General features: G+C 41.4%; 1 protein-coding gene across 2 annotated transcripts in view; it reads left to right on the top strand.

Moving 5' to 3' along the window:
* LATS1 (large tumor suppressor kinase 1) overlaps positions 1-21,771 on the top strand; it is a 58,886-nt gene that overhangs the window by 21,678 nt on the left and 15,437 nt on the right. For both annotated transcript variants that reach the window (XM_033235099.1, XM_033235100.1), the window contains exons 3-5: positions 2,802-2,949; positions 15,312-16,825; positions 19,472-20,054. In XM_033235099.1, the coding sequence (XP_033090990.1) occupies positions 2,802-2,949; positions 15,312-16,825; positions 19,472-20,054 (2,245 nt within the window). The remainder of the gene's footprint in view (positions 1-2,801; positions 2,950-15,311; positions 16,826-19,471; positions 20,055-21,771) is intronic.

Consider the following 21,771-nt stretch of genomic DNA (forward strand, 5'->3'; position numbering starts at 1 on the left):
GTGACAGAGCGAGACTCCGTCTCAAAAAAGAAAAAAAAAAAAATAGCATAAATACATATAGAGTTCACTTGACTTAACCAGTTTTAAAATTGAACATTCTCTGATGAATTTTAACTTGGGTGATTTCTATTATTTTACATTTGCACATATTTGGTTTTAACAAAAATCTAAATAATAATGCTTTTAGCAAGATAGTGATTCAGTTTATATAATTACGATTAGCTCAACGTCTTAAAGATTTCAGAGCCTAGGACTCTTTTGAATGTCTTGAATTTTACTTCTTGGTGGCAACATGATCTAGCACAGGTGTCATATCTGTTGCCTAGGAAATGGGGTCGAGGAAGGCCGGTACCTAAATCAGGCAGGCATGGCAAAATTTTTATGGCAACCCTTGCTGCTTCCAACAAAATCAGTAACTTTTTCCAAGAAAAGGAGAAATGACTTTGTGTAGTCAATAAGTTCTTACCACATCCTTTCTTTGGTTGGTTTCACATTCTTCTTTTATCATTTCACATAGGAGGATCATCTGTCAGTAGCCTGTTCACCCGTTAGTCTTACTAAGCCATTTCTTGTTTAAAAATATCATTTGAAATGCTGAATCCACTAGGACAAGTAAGTAGTTGCCTCCCTCTTGAAAAATGCATGTCAGCATACTTTCTGCATGATACTGAGTGATTTATGTTTACATGAAACATAAAGTACAAGGAGTGGAAGAGAGCAGCCAACATTTTAGCTCCAGGCACTGTGCTTGGTACTTTATGTGTTTTCTTATTTAAACCGCACATCAACCCTGTGAGCCTATTACAGGCAAAGAAACTGAGCCTCTGAAATGTGAAATAACTTGCCAGGTGTCACTCTACTTTACAGAGCTGCTGGAACTCAAACCCACATCTGTCTGATTCCAAATCCTCTGTTTTTTTCATCTTACTATATGGCCTCCTGAAGTCTTCATCACATAATCATATATAGTCTAAGTATCTTCTTTTATCTTATATTTGCATTCCTGTAATATAGTTCTCTCTTTTTTTTTTTTTTTTTTTTGAGACGGAGTCTCGCTCTGTCGCCCGGGCTGGAGTGCAGTGGCCGGATCTTAGCTCACTGCAAGCTCCGCCCCCCGGGCTTACGCCATTCTCCTGCCTCAGCCTCCCGAGTAGCTGGGACTACAGACGCCCGCCACCTCGCCCGGCTAGTTTTTTGTATTTTTAGTAGAGACGGGGTTTCACCGTATTAGCCAGGATGATCTCGATCTCCTGACCTCGTGATCCGCCCGTCTCGGCCTCCCAAAGTGCTGGGATTACAGGCTTGAGCCACCGCGCCCGGCTATAGTTCTCTGAAAACGTAATCTCTAAGAGGAAAAGAGACAGAACTACTATACACAATGGCAGTGTGCTTAATAAAATACTCATATAAAAAGTGGTTTTTTTGTTTGTTTGTTTGTTTGTTTTTGTTTTTGGATGGAGTTTTACTCTTGTTGCCCAGGCTGGAGTGCAGTGGCATGATTTGTACTCACTGCAACCTCCACCTCCCGGGTTCTCCTGACTCAGCCTCCCAAATAGCTGTGATTATAGACATGTACCACCCAGACAATTTTCTATTTTTAGTAGAGACGGGGTTTTACCATGTTGGTCAGGCTGGTCTGGAGCTCGTGACCTCAGGTGATCTATCCCCCTCAGCCTCCCAAAGTGCTGGGATTACAGGTGTGAGCCACCACACTAAGCCCAAAAGAGTTGTTTCTGATGTTTTTATTACTACCTTTTTAACAATCTGATACTCTCTGATTGTTTATATAAGAATTAGAAGGCTGGGAGCGGTGGCTCACGCCTGTAATCCCAGCACTTTGGGAGGCTGAGGTGGGCAGATCACCTGAGGTCAGACCAACCTGGCCTGGCCAACGTGGTGAGTTTGAGACCATCCTGGCCAACATGGTGAAACACTGTCTCTACTAAAAATACAAAAAATAAACCGGGCATGGTGGTGTGTGCCTGTAATCCCAGCTACTCGGGAGGCTGAGACAGGAGAATCGCTTGAGTCCAGGAGGTGGAGGTTGTAGTGAGCCAAGATCACACCATTGCACTCCCACTTGGGCAACAAGAGCGAAACTCCATCTCAGAAAAAAAAAAAAAGAATTAGAAATAATCAGAATCATGTTGCTATGATTGTACCCAAAGAAGTTGTTAATCCTAATTCAAGCCAACAATGGTGTATTGAAAAAATAAAAATTTAAAAACACTTTTAAGAAAGATGTTAATCCTAGGAGGAAATAGAAATATGTTACTTAAAGATGAAAATGCTAAAGAAACATTTGGAAGATTAGAGGGTTTTGTTTTCTTTCTTTCTTTTTTTTTCAAGACAGCATCTCGCTCTGTTGCCCAGGCTGGAATACAGTGGTCATCTCAGCTCACTGCAACCTCCACCTCCCAGGTTCAAACAACTCAAACAATTCTCATGTCTCAGCCTCCTGAGTAGCTGGAATTACAAGCATGTGCCAGCACACCTGGCTAATTTTTGTGTTTTTTTGCAGAGACTGCGTTTCACCACGTTGGTCAGGCTGGTCTCAAACTTCTAGTCTTAAGTGATCTGCCCAAGTCGGCCTCCCATAGTGGCTTGAGCCACTGTGTCTGGCCTGTTTAAGTTGAGATTTTGTGTGGAGTTTTTAGTAGCTACAAACAGAACATTAATATCATGGTTTGGGGCCCTGTTCTTCATAATTATGGATTTCTCTAGTGGAACTCATAGTGTTCTTTCCCTTGCATTATTATAAGATTGAAATTTTGTTTCTTTTTTTTTAAACTTCATATCAGGATATGGTTATACAAGCTCTTCAGAAAACTAACAACAGAAGTATAGAAGCAGCAATTGAATTCATTAGTAAAATGAGTTACCAAGATGCTCGACGAGAGCAGATGGCTGCAGCAGCTGCCAGACCTATTAATGCCAGCATGAAACCAGGTGATTAATCAAATATTTTATTGTCTCATCTCTTCTTTTACTGTGTAGTTTAAAAATACTGAAGTCTATCAAATCTTTCTTCTTAGAAATTATAAAAGCATCCCAGTAAATGAAAGTCTCAAATTAAAATAATGTTATAATGTTATCCCAAAATGAATTTAAGGATGGGGTCCTCACATTTAAAAGTTAAAAGATAATTCTGGTAAGCAGCAGTCTAGATTGAGATCTATTTGATTGGTAATACTGCAGCTGAAATACATCTATTTTCCCTCCAAATCCTATCATTCAGACTACTCTTTTTTCTTTTTATACATTTTTTTCATGTTGTGAGAGTAAAATATGATCAACATAGAATATTTAGAAAACAAATAAAAATATTGTTGTTAATAACAGTATTTTGCTGTATTTTGTTTCCCAGTCTTTTTTCCTATGGGAAACTGGAATAGGTTTATCTATGCGTATTTTGATTCTTGTTGTTTAAGCAAAAAATGGGATCATACTAAAACCTACTTTTTGCACTTAATATACCATGTACAATTTTACTTGTTATTAAGTTTTCTACAGAATAATTTTAATAGCTACATTAAAATAGACTTATTTGCTGACTGCAGTGGCTCACACCTATAATCTCAATACTCTGAGAGACTGATGCGGGAGGATTGCCTAAGCCCGGGTGATCCTGCCACTGCACTCCAGCCTGGACAACAGAGCTAGACCCTGTCTCAAAACAAACGAACAAACAAAAAAGATGTATCATATACTTTATTTAACTAATCTCCCATTTTTGGATATCAGCTTTGTTTCCTTTTTTATTTGCCATTGTAGACAGCACTATAGTAATTATCCTTATAGCTAGATCTTTGTGTATACCTAATGATTTCCTAAAAGTAAGTTTTAGAAAACTTAAAAAACGTTAAGGCTTTTCATAGATATTGCTGTCTAGAAAGGTAGTACCAATTTATTATTTTTTTTTTTATTTTTTTGAGATGGGGTTTCACTCTGTTGCCCAGGCTGGAATACAGTGGCATGATCTGAGCTCACTGTAACGTCTGCATCCCAAGTTCAAGCAGTTCTCCTGCCTCAGCCTCCCAAGTAGCTATGATTACAGGTGCCTGCCACCATACCCAGCTAATTTTTTGTATTTTTGGTGGAGACGGGGTTTCCATGTTGGCTTGGCTGGTCACAAACTCCTGATCTCAAGTGATCCGCCTGCCTTAGCCTCCCAAAGTGCTGGGATTACAGGCGTGAGCGACCACGCCCAACCAGTAGTACCAATTTATATTCTCCCTATCAGTTTCCTATGAAAATGCCTATGTTTGTAAAACCTCGGTATTATTATTTTTGTCTGTTTAATGGTTATGGAAACACTGTCTTATTTTATATTTGCATTTCTTTGATCACTGCATTTGTTTATTGGTTTGTTTTGGTGTTTGTTTATTTGTTTTTGAGACTCACTCTGTCACCCAGGCCAGAGTGCAGTGGCGCGATCTTGGCTCACTGCAACTTCCATCCCCCGGGTCTGAGTGATTCTCCTGCTGCAGCCTCCCGAGTAGCTGGGATTACAGGCACCTGCCACCATGCCCAGCTAGTTTTTGTATTTTTAGTAGAGATGGGGTTTCAGCATCTTGGCCATGCTGGTCTTGAACTCCTGACCTCGTGATCTACCTGCCTTGGCCTCCCGAAGTGCTGGGATTACAGGTGTGAGCCACCACTCCTGGCCTATTAGTTATTTTTTAATTGCCATTTTACCTCTTTTAATTTTGTCTTTTTTTTTTTTCTTTGAGACAGAGTCTTGTCACCCAGACTGGAGTGCAGTGGTGCGATCTTGGCTCACTACAACCTCCGCCTCCTGGGTTCAAGCAATTCTTCTGCCTCAGCCTCCAGAGTAGCTAGGGTTACAGGTGCACACCGCCATGCCTGTCTGATTTTTGTATTTTTAGTAGAGACGGGGTTTCACCATGTTGGTCAGGCTGGTCTCAAACTCCTGACCTTGTTATCTGCCCACCTCAGCCTCCCGAAGTGCTGGGATTATAGGTGTGAGCCACTGCACCCGGCCTGTCTTTGTCTTTTAAAAATTGATACCCGGGCCGGGCGCGGTGGCTCAAGCCTGTAATCCCAGCACTTTGGGAGGCCGAGACGGGCGGATCACGAGGTCAGGAGATCGAGACCATCCTGGCTAATACGGTGAAACCCTGTCTCTACTTAAAAATACAAAAAACTAGCCGGGCGACGAGGCGGGCGCCTGTAGTCCCAGCTACTCGGGAGGCTGAGGCAGGAGAATGGCATAAACCCGGGAGACAGAGCTTGCAGTGAGCTGAGATCCGGCCACTGCACTCCAGCCTGGGTGGCAGAGCAAGACTCTGTCTCAAAAAAATAAAAAAAATAAAAAAAATAAAAATAAAAATTGATACCCGGCACAGTGGCTTACACCTGTAATCCCAGCACTTTGGGAGGCCAAGGCGGGCGGATCACCTGAAGTCAGGAGTTAGAGACCAACCTGACCAACATGGAGAAACCCTACTAAAAATACAAAATTAGCTGGGCGTGGTGGCACATGTCTCTAATCTCAGCTACTCGAGAAGCTGAGGCAAGAGAATTGCTTGAATCTGGGAAGCAGAGGTTGCAGTGAGCTGAGATCGCACCACTGCACTCCAGCCTGGGCAAAAGGAGCGAAACTCCATCTCAAAAAAAAAAAGAAAAGAAAAAGAATTGATTTATAAGAGGGCTATAGTCATTCTTCCTATTCAACACATTTTTATTGATCATCCACTGTTTCACGCTCTTTGCTCTGCATTGGGTAAGTTCTTGCCCTTTTGTGGACCTTACCTAGTAAGGGAGATCAAATAATCACCCAGATAACTGTAGAATTATAGCTATATACGGTGTGAATGAAGAGAGGAGAGTTATGTGGTACTGTGGAGTTATATAATAGTGGGATTTTTTTCTTTTTTCTTTTTTTTAACCGCATCAAGAAGATCAGAAAAGCCCTTCCTAACAAACTGGTAATAAAGCTGGTATCTGAAGAAGTACAGAGTTAATGGGAATGGGATTAGTGGGTGTCCCTATGCATGGCTGCTTTGGCAGATTTTGATGCCACAAAAAAAAATGAAAATGCTTGGAGCACTGAAAACAGGGTTGTGACATGTGACTGGAAAAGTCCATAGGGGACTGACTCTGCATAGGGGCCTGACTCTGTTTATTAATTTTATCCTAAGAGCAGCAGAAAGGTGTAGAAGTGTTTCAGGCAGGGTAATAACATTATTAGATTTGTATTTCAGAAAGATGGCTGCAGTGGATGAGAATGGGTTCGAGAGGAGCGAGGATAGATATGAGGACAGGTGTGTTGGGAAACAGTAGTTTGTGAGGCTAATTTGGACTTGGGCAATAGCAGTGAAGAAAATGAATGAATTAAGAGGGATGGGAGTGGTAAAATTGACAAGGACTTGGTAATAGATTACATATGGTGCGTGATGATAGAAGGGGATAACTCTTAGGTTTTTGGCTTAGAAAAATAAATGGATGATAATACCTGACATTAAGAAAGGGAATGTTGGCCGGGCACGGTGGCTCAAGCCTGTAATCCCAGCACTTTGGGAGGCCGAGACAGGCGGATCACGAGGTCAGGAGATTGAGACCATCCTGGCTAACACGGTGAAACCCCGTCTCTACTAAAAAAATACAAAAAACTAGCCGGGCGTGGTGGCGGGCGCCTGTAGTCCCAGCTACTTGGGAGGCTGAGGCAGGAGAATGGCGTAAACCCGGGAGGCGGAGCTTGCAGTGAGCTGAGATCCGGCCACTGCACTCCAGCCTGGGCAACAGAGCGAGACTCCGTCTCAAAAAAAAAAAAAAAAAAAGGAATGTTAAGAGAGAATAGAATTTGGGTGGGAAGGATCGTAAATCTGGCTGTAGTTTTCCAAGTGGAGATGTCAAGTAGGGAGCTGGGTATGTATGCATGAGCCGGGCATATGAAATAGGTCACCTAAGGGATGTTACATAGATCAAAATAATAATATGGCCTGCAACCAAGCTTATTATTTAATAGCTAGTAGGAAGGGGTAAACCTGCAAAGGGGACAGAGAAGAAATAGGTGAAAAGGAAGAAAACCAGTAAGGTTTTCAGTGTTTTGGGAGCCACAGAAAGAGAATGTTTCAAGAAGGGGAGGGAATGGTCAAAATGCCAAATACTTTTAAGAAAGAGATATTGACCAAGATGAGAACTAAAAAATAATCTTGTTGACTTTAGTGACGTGGTGTTTTAGTTTGCTAGGGCTGCCTTAACAAAATAACACAGACTGGGTGGCTTAAACAATTAAGATTTATTTGAGTGCTGGAGACTAAAAGTCCACGATTAGTTACTGGCAGGTCTAGTTTCTTCTGAGGCCGCTCTCCTTGGCTTGCAGGTGGCCGCTGCCTTGCTGTGTCCTCATATGTTTGTCCCTCTGCATGTGCATGTGTCTTGAGTCTCCGTCTCCATGTCCACATTTTCTCTTACAGGGATACAGGTCATACTGCATTAGGACGCACCCTAGTGACCTAATTTAATCTTAATTACCAAATACAGTCACATCTTATAGTACTGGTGGTTATGACTTCAGCATATGGATTGGGGGTTCAGCAAATGAGGTAACTTGTCATGTCATGGGAGCATAATTCAGATTGGAGTGGGTTGAGGACTAAACAGGATATGTAGTAGTAAAAGAAAAACAAGGTATACCTTCAAGAAGTATTTCTGGAGGAGAGAGTGAGGACATTAGCAAGAGTAGTGCTGCTCAAACCATCTATGGTGAAGACCTTTGATTTTTCAAATTTCCAATTCATCATGAATTCAATTCATAATTTTATAAATACAATAAATTATTAGAAAATGAAAATTTAAGTGCCAGGCATGGTGGCTCACACTTGTAATCACAGCACTTTGGGAGGCTGAGGCGGGAGGATTGCTTGAGCTCAGGAGTTTGAGACCAGCCTGGGCATCATGGTGAAACCCCAGCTCTACAAAAAATTATCCAAGTATGGTGGCATGTGCCTGTAGTCCCACCTACTCAGGAGGCTGAGGTGGGAGGATTGCTTGTGCCCAGAAGGTTAAGGCTGCAGTGAGATGTGATAGCACCACTGCACTCCAGCCTGGGCAATAGAGTGAGCCCCTTTCTCAAAAAAAAAAGAAAGTTAAAATTTTAAGTGACATAAAAATATAAGTTTAGGGCTGGACACGGTGGCTCACGCCTGTAATCCCAGCACTTTGGGAAGCCGAGGCGGGCGGATCACGAGGTGAGGAGATTGAGACCGTCCTGGCTAACACGGTGAAACCCCGTCTCTACTAAAAATACAAAAAATTAGCCAGACATGGTGGCGAACGCCTGTAGTCCCAGCTGCTCGGGAGACTGAGGCAGGAGAATGGCGTGAACCCGGGAGGCGGAGCTTGCAGTGAGCTGAGATCACGCCACTGCGCTCCAGCCTGGGTGACAGAGTGAGATTCTGTCTCAGAAAATAATAATAATAGTAATAAGTTTAGGCTGGGCACAGTGGCTTACACTTGTAATCCCAGCACTTTGGGAGGCTGGGGCGGGTGGATCACCTGAGGTTGGGAGTTTGAGACCAGCCTGACCAACATGGAGAAACCCCGTCTCTACTAAAACCTACTAAAAATACAAAATTAGCTGGGCATGCGCTACAAAATTAGCTGGGCATGGTGGCGCATGCCTGTAATCGCAGCTACTGGGGAGGCGGAGGCAGAAGAATCACTTAAACTTGGGAGGCGGAGATTGCAGTGAGCCATTGCACTCCAGCCTGGGCAACAAGGGCAAAACTCCATCTCAAAAAAAAAAAAAGAAAAGAAAAGGAATATATATATATATGTTTAAATAGTTTATCATTGTATTTAACAGAATAAGTTTATTCTGTCAAATTTCTATAAATGTTTCTCAGTCCTCACTCTCTGTTTCCATACTTAATCTCATGTCAGTTTGTGATATATCTTATGTCAGTTTGTGGACCAGATAACACTTTGAGGTAGAGCTCTATATATGGGAGTGGAAGGAGAGTCGTCGTCTTATTATTTTTTTAAGTAAAGACTTAAACATGTTTAAAAGATAATTGGAAGACTCCAGTTAAGAGGATGAAATTAATTATTCAAGAGATACTTGAGGATCAAGTAGGAGGAATAGGATCCAAAGCATAGCATGAGGGAATATTAGCCTTAGATAGAGGAACAGCCATTTTTCTCTAACAGCAGCAAATGGGCCTGGGTTAGGTAGGGAAGCTAAGGGAGTCCTTTCTGATGCCTGCTGTTTTCTCTGAAATAGAAAACCTAGTTATTTTCTTAAAGTAATAAGTGTGGAATGGGGCAGGCAATTTGAGGAGACTGAGGACTGGCAATAGTGGAGACTATAGAAAGAGTTTCCTGGTGGTGCTGAGGCCATCCAAGGATGCTGATCCTAAATTATAGTAGAATCAGTTTGCCCATTGCATCACTTTTTCTTGTAAGTGTTAAAAGCAACAACAAAAAAAGATAGCTGGAATTATCCCTGACTGGAGTTTCACTAAACAAGTACAAAATAAGATCGATCATATTGCTAAAAGGGTAATTTTTTTTCTTTGAGAGAGATATGAGCCACCGTGCCCAGCCTGAAAGGTTAATTTAAATCCTTAATCAGAGCATACTCCTCCTCTGCCTTTATTGGCTTCTTATTCTTCCAAATTCCTTGTCCATGACCTGGCTACCTCTTAGATCCCATCCAATACTACTTTTTCCTCCTCGTTTACTGTTCTACAGCCATACTGGGTTAATTTTGTTCTTGGAAAATACCAAGCTCCCACTTCAGGACCTTTATGTAGTCTTTTTTTTTTTTTTTGAGACAAAGTTTTGCTCTGTAGCCCAGACTGGAGTGCCGTGGCGCTATCTCGGCTCACTGCAACCTCTGCCTCCCGGGTTCCAGTGATTCTCCTGTCTCAGCCTGCCGGGTAGCTGGGATTACAGGCATGTGCCACCACACCCAGCTAATTTTTGTATTTTTAGTAGAGACGGGGTTTCACCATGTTGGCCAGGCTGGTCTTGAACTCCTGACATCAGGTGATCCGCCCACCTCAGCCTCCTAAAGTGCTAGGATTACAGGCGTGAGCCACCGCGCCTGGCCTGTGCAGTTTGGACTCATATATTATCCCTCAGAGGAGCCCTTATCCCTTTCTATCCTCTTGTTACTCTCTATCATTTGATGCCATTTATGTTTCATTCACAGAGCATTTATCATTCCCTGAAGTTACCTCGTTTATTTATTCAACTGCTTTGTGTCTGGCTCCTCCTTTGAGAATGTAGGTCCCATGGGCCAGGGATGTTCTGTTTACCAATGTCATTGGAATGCTTAGAGCAGTGCCTGGCATATAGTTGATGCTCTATAAATATTTAATGAATGGGCCGGGTGCAGTGGCTCATGCCTGTAATCCCAGCACTTTAGGAGGCCCAGGTGGGCAGGTCATGAGGTCAGGAGTTCAAGACCAGCCTGGCCAACATAGTGAAACCCCGTCTCTACTAAAAATACAAAAAATTAGCCAGATGGGGTAGTGGGCTTCTGTAATCCCAGCTACTTGGGAGGCTAAGGCAGGAGAATCGCTTGAACCTGGGAGGTGGAGGTTGCAGTGAGCTGAGATTGCGCCATTGCACTCCAGCCTAGGTGACAAAGCGAAGACTCCATGTCAAAACAAACAAACAAACAAACCCCCAAATATTTAATGAATGAATAAAAAGAAGGTGATCTCGGAGAAAAAGAGAGGGAAGAACAAAGTGATAGACCATGGATTTAAGTTGGATAAAATGTGTCATAGGCCGGGCGCGGTGGCTCAAGCCTGTAATCCCAGCACTTTGGGAGGCCGAGACGGGCAGATCACGAGGTCAAGAGATCGAGACCATCCTGGCTAATACGGCGAAACCCCGTCTCTACTAAAAAATACAAAAAACTAGCCGGGCGAGGTGGCGGGTGCCTGTAGTCCCAGCTACTTGGGAGGCTGAGGCAGGAGAATGGCGTAAACCCGGGGGGCGGAGCTTGCAGTGAGCTGAGATCCGGCCACTGCACTCCAGCCTGGGCGACACAGCAAGACTCTGTCTCAAAAAAAAAAAAAAAAAAAAAAAAGTGTCATAAAGAAAGGGGAAGGCCAAGTGCATTGGCTCACGCCTGTAATCCCAGCACTTTGGAGGCCAAGGTGGGAGGATTGCTTGAAGCCAGGAGTTTGAGACCAGTCTGGGTATATTAGGGAGACCCTGTCTCTACAAAAAGTTTTAAAAATAGGCTAGGCTTAGTATCTCCTGCCTGTAATCCTAGCATTTTGGGAGGCTGAGGCAGGAGGATCACTTGAGCCCAGGAGTTTTGAGACCAGCCTGGGCAACTTAGACACCATCTCTACAAAAATAAATAAATAAAATAATTAGTTGGGCATGGTGATACATGCCTGTAGTCCCAACTATTTGAAAGGCTGAGGTGAGAGGATTGCTTGAGCCCAGGGGTTCAAGGCTGCAGTGATTCATGATCATGCCACTGCTCTCCAGCTTGAGTGATTTCAAGACTGTCTCAAAAGAATAAAAATAAGAAAAAGGAGGACTGATAAAGTGGGGGATTAACCTTGGAGATGTTGGCCGGATGCGGTAGCTCACGCCTGTAACCCCAACACTTTGGGATGCCAAGGTGAGTGGATCACCTAAGGTCAGGAGTTCAAGACCAGCCTGACCAACATGGTGAAACCCCATTTCTGTAATTTTGAATACAAAAATTAGCTGGGTGTGGTGGCATCTGCCTGTAATCCCAGCCACACGGGACTGAGGCAGAAGAATCGCTTAAACCTGGGAGGCAGAGGTTTCATTGAGTCGAGATCATGCCAACGCACTCCAGTCTGGGCAACAGAGCGAGACTCTGTCTCAAAAAAAAGAAAAAAAATCTTGGAGATCTTGGTAAGGTTGCTACTTAATGAAGTTTAAAAACTTTTGCAGTAGGAGTAAACAAAAGAGAAGAAGTTGTGGTCTGGGAGTATAAACATATAAACCTTAAAGAAGTGATTCTGAAACTAGCAGATATGAGTGATACCAAAATTTGAAATACAGTCATGAGAATGATACTTGATGTGGAGTGGAAGAGGGGACGTCAAGAAGCTGAGATATGAGGGCAATGGATGGTTTATTCTCGTGGATATTGAGGTTACAGGATGAAGGCGGGGCTTAGAATAGACTGAATGCTGAAGCTGTGGCTGAATGAAGCAGAGCAAATAGGTAGGAGCTCATTAGGTGAGAGGAATTAGTGAGTGTGGCCTCCCACATAGCATGAACTTCAAAAGAGCTGGCTTTTTTAAAGGAATAATATCAAACCTGTAAGAACAAATGTTAGAACCCCATCTTTTCGCCAGGTTATTTTTAAAGAAACCTTAATTTCTAAGGGCAGAAAGGAAAGTAATATCAGCCGAAGAAAACCAGCTTCAAGAAGGTGGCAGGAAAGCTTGGAGGAGAGGTTACCGATAAGGCACATTTGCTGGCTGTGGAGCCAAGTGGATTCAGAGGACATAGTGGAAAGGTTTGGGAAGTGGAAGAATATGGAGAGCTCTGTAGGAGGCGCAGAACAACAGGGGTGACTGTATACTCTAAAAGCTGAATGAGTGACATGGTGTATTTGACTTCAGCTGGCCGTCTGAGGAAAGTGAGAAAGAGCCTGATGGCCAGAGGACTTGTCCGGTTTATCCAGAATGATATGTTCCCCAAACATTATTTACTTACCTGCTTTTCGTCTGGCTCCTCCTTTGAGAATATAGACCCCAAATGCTGCCCCGCCTAGATGAAAGGGAGTGTTAAACTGAGCATTATGAACATTCACCACATTTTACCAGTTTTTTTCTCAGATGTGTTGTTAGATATATTTTTGCCCAGGATAATGTTGAGCTTTCAAATTTGTTAGTATTCTTTTTTGTTTTTTTTTTTGTTTTTTTGAGACGGAGTCTCGCTCTGTCGCCCAGGCTGGAGTGCAGTGGCCGGATCTCAGCTCACTGCAAGCTCCGCCTCCTGGGTTTACGCCATTCTCCTGCCTCAGCCTCCCGAGTAGCTGGGACTACAGGCGCCCGCCACCTCGCCCGGCTAGTTTTTTGTATTTTTTGGTAGAGACGGGGTTTCTCACCGTGTTAGCCAGAATGGTCTGGATCTCCTGACCTCGTGATCCACCCGTCTCGGCCTCCCCAAAGTGCTGGAATTACAGGCTTGCGCCACTGCGCCCAGCCTTGTTTTGTTTTTTAATGGTAATGAGTGTTTGTATTTAGATCTCTACTTTTGTCATGCCTGGGAAGACATTTGCTAGAGGTACCCCAATATTATTGAATGGTCTTTTCTTTTTTTCTAGTGCTTACATGATTTCATCTTTAATATTTAAACCGTTAGTCCTTCTGGAATGTATATGTGTATTGTCTTTATACCAATGTATTTTGTATATTTTTCCTAAGTGGCTGGACTATTCTATTTTAAATACTTCTTTTTTTTTTGGTATTGTTTATTTTTTTTTGCTTGTTTTATTGATTGGAAATTCCATTAAAGACAGTTTCTGTAAAATCTATACCTTATTTAATGTTCAGCTAATTATAGCCTACTACCTTTTTCTGTTTTAAAAACCATATTAAAAGGCCAGGCGCAGTGGGTCACACCTATAATCCCAGCACTTCGGAAGGCTGAGGTGGGCAGATCACTTGAGGTCGGGAGTTTAAGACCAGTCTGGCCAACCTGGCGAAGCCCCATCTGTACTAAAATTACAAAAATTAGCTGGACATGGTGGCGTGTGCCTGTAGTCCCAGCTGCTCGGGAGGCTGAGGAAGGAGAATCACTTGAACCCGGGAGGTGGAGGTTGCAGTGAGTCTGTGCCACTGCACGCTAACCTGGGTGACAAAGTGAGACTCTGTTTCAATTTAAAAATATATATATATTTAAATATATTTAAAATCAGTACTAGCTATGAATATTACAAATAGATATGCCCTTTGGCTTAATAATGCCACCTCTAATAATGTATCTACAAATATGCATGCATATATATGAAACTATATCTGTTCAAAAAAATTTTATTTTTTTTTTTTGAGATGGAGTCTTGCACTGTCACCCAGGCTGGAGTGCAGTGGCACAATCTCAGTTCACTGCTGCGTTGGCCTCCTGGGTTCAAGCAATTCTCCTGCCTCAGCCTCCCGAGTGGCTGGGACTGTAGGTGCACACTACCACGCCTGGCTAATTTTTTTGTATTTTCAGTAGAGATGGGGTTTCGCCGTGTTGGCCAGGCTGGTCTCAAACTCCTGGCCTCAAGTGATCCGCTTACCTCAGTCTCCCAAAGTGCTGGGATTACAGGCCTGAGCCACAACACCTGGCCTGTTCAAAATTTTTCATTGCTGCATTTTTTTTTAATGTATAAAGCAAAAGACAGAATAACCTAAATGTCCATCAGTGAAGGAACTGATTAAATAAATTAGGGTATATCCGTAAGGTGAAAAACAATGGTAACATTTTTTTAAAGTGAGGAAATACTTGCTATACTGATACAGAATCTTCATTTTGTTTAATGAAAAAAGCTAGGCATAGTAGTAGTACATATAGGATGTATAGTACTAACTTGTCTATGTATATCCCTGAAGTACCTTATTAAAGATCGGTCGGCTAAAGGACAGAAGTATGATATTGTACTTTGTGAATTTTGAGCCATCAGTCAAGAATACTTTTTTTTTTTTTTTTGATACAAGGTCTCGCTCTATCTCCCAGGCTGGAGTACAGTGGCGTTATCTCAGCTCATTGCAACCTCTACCACCCAGGTTCAAGCAGTCCTTCAACCTCAGCCTCCCTAGTAGCTGGGACTACAGGCACGTGCCACCACACCTGGCTCATTTTTGTGTTTTCAGTAGAGATGGGACTTCACCATGTTGCCCAGGCTGGTCTGAAACTCCTGGGCTCAAGCAATCCACCCACCTCAGCCTCCCAAAGTGCTGGGATTACAGGTGTGAGCCACCACACCTGGTCAAAAATAAATAAAATTTTAAAAGGTGAAAGGAAACCACTTACTGAAATTTTATTTTTATAACTCTTTTTTCTTTTTCTGCTAAATTGAGCTAAATAACATGTATTATTACCTCACATATCATTTTTTTGTAGTGAGAACACTTAAAATCTACTCTCTTAGCAGTTTTCAGGAGTACAATACGTTATTAACTACAGTCACCATTTTGTACAAGAGATCACTTGAACTTTTTTATATTTTTATAATTCTTGAAAGAGAATTGAGTATCATTTGTAGTATCAGAATTGCAAACTTTTCAAAAATAAGAGGTTGAAAACATGATTTTTTTTCCTCTTTATCTCTCTTATAACCATAGGAAATGTGCAACAATCAGTTAACCGCAAACAGAGCTGGAAAGGTTCTAAAGAATCCTTAGTTCCTCAGAGGCATGGCCAACCACTAGGAGAAAGTGTGGCCTATCATTCTGAGAGTCCCAACTCACAGACAGATGTAGGAAGACCTTTGTCTGGATCTGGTATAACAGCATTTGCTCAAGCTCACCCCAGCAATGGACAGAGAGTGAACCCCCCACCTCCACCTCAAGTAAGGAGTGTTACTCCTCCACCACCTCCAAGAGGCCAGACTCCCCCTCCAAGAGGTACAACTCCACCTCCCCCTTCATGGGAACCAAACTCTCAAACAAAACGCTATTCTGGAAACATGGAATACGTAATCTCCCGAATCTCTCCTGTCCCACCTGGGGCATGGCAAGAGGGCTATCCTCCACCACCTCTCAATACTTCCCCCATGAATCCTTCTAATCAGGGACAGAGAGGCATTAGTTCTGTTCCTGTTGGCAGACAACCAATCATCATGCAGAGTTCTAGCAAATTTAACTTTCCATCAGGGAGACCTGGAATGCAGAATGGTACTGGACAAACTGATTTCATGATACACCAAAATGTTGTCCCTGCTGGCACTGTGAATCGGCAGCCACCACCTCCATATCCTCTGACCGCAACTAATGGACAAAGCCCTTCTGCTTTACAAACAGGGGGATCTGCTGCTCCTTCGTCATATACAAATGGAAATATTCCTCAGTCTATGATGGTGCCAAACAGAAATAGTCATAACATGGAACTGTATAACATTAATGTACCTGGACTGCAAACAAACTGGCCTCAGTCATCTTCTGCTCCAGCCCAGTCATCCCCGAGCAGTGGGCATGAAATCCCTACATGGCAACCTAACATACCAGTGAGGTCAAATTCTTTTAATAACCCATTAGGAAATAGAGCAAGTCACTCTGCTAATTCTCAGCCTTCCGCTACAACAGTCACTGCAATTACACCAGCTCCTATTCAACAGCCTGTGAAAAGCATGCGTGTATTAAAACCAGAGCTACAGACTGCTTTAGCACCTACACACCCTTCTTGGATACCACAGCCAATTCAAACTGTTCAACCCAGTCCTTTTCCTGAGGGAACCGCTTCAAATGTGACTGTGATGCCACCTGTTGCTGAAGCTCCAAACTATCAAGGACCACCACCACCCTACCCAAAACATCTGCTGCACCAAAACCCATCTGTTCCTCCATATGAATCAATCAGTAAGCCTAGCAAAGAGGATCAGCCAAGCTTGCCCAAGGAAGATGAGAGTGAAAAGAGTTACGAAAATGTTGATAGTGGGGATAAAGAAAAGAAACAGATTACAACTTCACCCATTACTGTTAGGAAAAACAAGAAAGATGAAGAGCGAAGGGAATCTCGTATTCAAAGTTATTCTCCTCAAGCATTTAAATTCTTTATGGAGCAACATGTAGAAAATGTACTCAAATCTCATCAGCAGCGTCTACATCGTAAAAAACAATTAGAGAATGAAATGATGCGGGTAAAACCTTTTAAAATGTCCATTTTTATACTTAAAATCTATTTGCTTGGTGTGTATTTTAAAATATTGTGCTCCAGTATTTTTCTGTTTTTATAGCTAAATACAATATATTATCAGTTACAGAATTTAAAAGTGAATAAATATTAAAGTGCTTTTGATTGTAGCATTTTTTTTTTAGTATTTCAAGATTTACTCAGAATTTCCTCTAATAAAATCTTGTGTAAATTAAGAAAAATATAATTTGCAGTATATAGTTTAGGTGTAGATAATACCTTTATATGAAAATTGGAGGAAGGGTTGTTTTCTAGGTTTTATACATTATCTTACAACATTTAAACATAAACTAGAAATTTGTGGGTCTCACGCCGGGCGCGGTGGCTCACTCCTGTAATCCCAGCACTTTGGAAGGCCGAGGTGGGCAGATCATGAGGTTAGGAGATTGAGACCATCCTGCCTAACACAGTGAAACCTCGTCTCTACTAAAAGTACGAAAAAAAATCAGCTGGGCGTGGTGGCAGGCGCCTGTAGTCCCAACTACTGGGGAGGCTGAGTCAGGAGAATGTCATGAACCTGGGAGGTGGCAGTTGCAGTGAGCCAAGATCGCGCCATTGTACTCCAGCCTGGGCGACAGAGCGAGACTCCGTCTCAAAAAAAAAAAAAAAAAAAAGAAATATGTGGGTCTCATCTCTTGATGTACTTATGAAACAATTCCTTTTACTTGTAGAAAATTTGGAGTTTATGGGTTTATTCATCACATAGATCTTATTAGAAAGTGTAAAAGAAATTCCCTTCAGTTATTTCTCCCTTCTCATTTCATTTTTATAATATACTAGAGAAAAATGTGCTGAAATTATTTAGTCAAACTGCACTAAAAGGGAGATCAGAATAAGTAAACACACTTTAATCTGTGTTGTCATTTCACATAGATCTCTTCACTAGATATTAAGGTAGTATGATCATCATCTTTTTTTTTTTTTTTTTTTTGAGATGGAGTCTTGCTCTGTCGCCAGGCTGGAGTGCAGTGGCGCCATCTCGGCTCACTGCAACCTCCACCTCACAGGTTCAAGCAGTTCTCCTTCCTCAGCCTCCCCAGTAGCTGGGACTACAGGCGCCCGTCAGCACACCGATCTAATTTTTTATTTTTAGTAGAAACGGGGTTTCACCATGTTGGCCAGGCTGCTCTTGATCTCTTGACCCCATGACACACCCGCGTCTGCCTCCCAAAGTGCTGAGATTACAGGCGTGAGCCACCGCACCCGGCTATTATTGTTTTTATCATATGCTTACAGTTCAAAGATTTGACTCCTAATCTTACATCTGTTACTCACAATCCAAGAGGCTTAACCTTGTGATTAAACTCCTTTATATATATACTTGAGAGAACCATTCTTATAAAATGATTTTTCCAAATCTGATTTTACAGTATTGTTGTTTCCATTTTATATTTTATTAAATGAGAAATACCATAATAATTTCTATGACTTATTCATGTTTTAGTTTTTAGGATTTCTTACTAAAGTCTGTCTATGTGTATTTTCTTAGTTTATTTTTCCTTTTTCCTCTTCACTTTCACTAATAGCTGATTTAAACTTTTATGGTGTTGGAAGCTTTGCTGACTTCTGTAGTCTCCATTACTGTGTAGGCAAGTAAGATTTTAAGAGAAACAGTTCTGAACTAAGTCTGGCATGCCACCCTTAAAAGATTTTGCATGCAAATATGAATCCTAACAGAAGCATGTGGTTGCTCTATTTTAGTCTTGTATTTCTAGAATTAGACCCCACTTTTCCAATTGAATTTCTTTTCTATTTAAACCCTTTAATTAATTATTTATTAGTTAGCCAAAAATGTTTCTCCCTTTTAAATCCAGGCATTCCATATCTGTAATACTTAGAAGTTAGTTTTTGTTTTTAATCTATTTTTTGATATATTCATGAGTCACACTGACTATTCTTTGAAGTATTCCTAAATATCCAAAGGATATCTTGTGAACAACGAGGTTGTTCTTTTCGAAGTAGGAGAAACCCTTTGCAATTTGTGTTAGTGGTGGGCTGTGAGTCGCACCTTTACTCTAATGCCCTGAAAAAGAGAAAAGGAAAGATTATTAGTGACTATTATGTATTTATTGAGAATGGGGAAAGGATTGGTGGGTTAGAAAAGGTATTGTTTTGTTGTTCTTTGGTACATTAACTTTTTAGAATAAATGAACCTGGAGTGGAAGAATTTTTTTTTTCATGAAGGACAAAATAGGAGGAAGAATATTTGAGGCCTAGGAATTCCACCAAGAGAAGCATATAACAGAGAGATAAATGACGATGCATGTTAACAGGTGTTTGTTGCACATTGAGAACCTTTTTTTTTTTTGGAGTGCATTAGAGAAGAGTAGAAAGCTTACTCATCTTGTACCCTCTTCTTGCGCTCCACAGCTGAATTTGCATATGTATTCACTTTGAATATCCTTTTAACTACCCCTTAGGCTGCACTTTTGATCATTAATTTCCTTTGAAATGTTTTCTAGATTTCTAACATGCTTTATTAAAAATTATGTAATTAACCTTTAAATATATGCCTGAAGTTTTTCCAAGCTATTTCTTAATATTCAATATTGAAGAAGATAATTCTTATTTAACATCTAGTTTATTTGCCTAGGTTGGATTATCTCAAGATGCCCAGGATCAAATGAGAAAGATGCTTTGCCAAAAAGAATCTAATTACATCCGTCTTAAAAGGGCTAAAATGGACAAATCTATGTTTGTGAAGATAAAGACACTAGGAATAGGAGCATTTGGTGAAGTCTGCCTAGCAAGAAAAGTAGATACCAAGGCTTTGTATGCAACAAAAACTCTTCGAAAGAAAGATGTTCTTCTTCGAAATCAAGTTGCTCATGTTAAAGCTGAGAGAGATATCCTGGCTGAAGCTGACAATGAATGGGTAGTTCGTCTGTATTATTCATTCCAAGATAAGGACAATTTATACTTTGTAATGGACTACATTCCTGGGGGTGATATGATGAGCCTATTAATTAGAATGGGCATCTTTCCAGAAAATCTGGCACGATTCTACATAGCAGAACTAACCTGTGCAGTTGAAAGTGTTCATAAAATGGGTTTTATTCATAGAGATATTAAACCTGATAATATTTTGATTGATCGTGATGGTCATATTAAATTGACTGACTTTGGCCTCTGCACTGGCTTCAGATGGACACACGATTCTAAGTACTATCAGAGTGGTAAGTAAACTCATCAAATTTATTTTAGTTTGTTCATACTAATGTAATTTATTGATGTAGTAATTATAAGATGATATCATCACTGAATGAGAGCCAGAAGATGTGGGTCAGGTCTTGATTCTGTTGGATAAACTTGGGTGAATCCTTTAGGCACTTATAAAATGAAAGAATGTGCTAGACTTGATTCTTTCTAAATATCATTAACATTTTTTGAGTCACACCTTTTACATTTTATTTGTAAATATGTCAGACAAATAACTTTTTTTTTTTTTTTTGATGGTGTATTGCTCTGTCACACAGGCTGGAGTGCAGTGGCGTGATCTCGGCTCACTGCAACCTCCCCGTCCTGGGTTCAAGTGATTTTCCTGCCTCAGCCTCCCGAGTAGCTGGGATTACAAGCACCCGCCACCATGCCCGGTTAATTTTTGTATTTTTTTTTTTTTTTGAGACGGAGTCTTGCTCTGTCACCCAGGCTGGAGTGCAGTGGCCGGATCTCAGCTCACTGCAAGCTCCGCCTCCCGGGTTCCCGCCATTCTCCTGCCTCAGCCTCTGGAGTAGCTGGGACTACAGGCGCCCGCCACCTCGCTCGGCTAGATTTTTGTATTTTTTTAGTAGAGACGGGGTTTCACCATGTTAGCCAGGATGGTCTCGATCTCCTGACCTCGTGATCCGCCCGTCTCGGCCTCCCAAAGTGCTGGGATTACAGGCTTGAGCCACCGCGCCCGGCCAATTTTTGTATTTTTAATAGAGATGGGGTTTCGCCATGTTGGCCAGGCTGATCTCAAACTCCTGACCTCAGGTGATCCACCTGCCTCAGCCTCCCAAAGTGCTGAGATTACAGGTGTGAGCCCCTGCGCCTGGCCAAATAACATTTTAAAAATAATTTTTTAACGAATCCTCATATCCATCATTCAGTTAAAGAACTAGACTATCAGTACTTTAGAAGCCCCTAAACAATCACTTCCCCTTTTCTCCTCCACAGAGATAATTATTATTTCAGAACTTTATAATAGGTTCTTTACTTTTATTGATACTTTTATTACAAATGTATATATCTCTAAATAATATATTATTTCATTTTGTCTACTCTTTAACCTTTATTTAAATTTAATCTATATATATTCTTTGTGTTGACTTGTTTGAGGTTCCTCCATGTTATTACATGTAACATTTATTTTCATTGCTATTTAGGATTCCATAACGTGACTATTACACAACTTATATAACCCTAAACACTTTATGATCCTTGATCCTATTTTATCCTCACGATGTCACTGTGAGGCAGGATGAAGAAACTGAGGCCTAGTTAGATGAAGTAACTTGCCCAAGGTCAGACAGAAATCAAGTGTAAGGGCTAGGCTTTGAACGCAGGTTTGTCTGATTTCAGGGCTCATATTATTTCTACTACACCACACTGCCTCACCAAGATCCCTCCAAGTGCTAATGGAAGTGTAAGTCAATCTAACATTTGTTAAATACTATGTACTAGGTGCTTAACAATATATTCTAATATGCTCACAACAATTCTCTGGGTAAGTATTGGCCTCCTGTGCTTCTGTGAACACAAGTAGATTGACATTAAAATGGGTAGAACTGAGACAATTGAACCTACTTTAATGTTTGACATAGTGGAATTTAGTGTCTCCCCAGATTCGACTGAATTATTACCTGGAAAGCTTCTTAAAAACATGATTCCTAGGCTCTATTCCCGTCTTTT

Source organism: Trachypithecus francoisi, unplaced genomic scaffold (genome assembly GCF_009764315.1).
Source record: "Trachypithecus francoisi isolate TF-2019V2 unplaced genomic scaffold, Tfra_2.0 Lachesis_group15, whole genome shotgun sequence".
Taxonomy (NCBI): Eukaryota; Metazoa; Chordata; class Mammalia; order Primates; family Cercopithecidae; genus Trachypithecus; species Trachypithecus francoisi.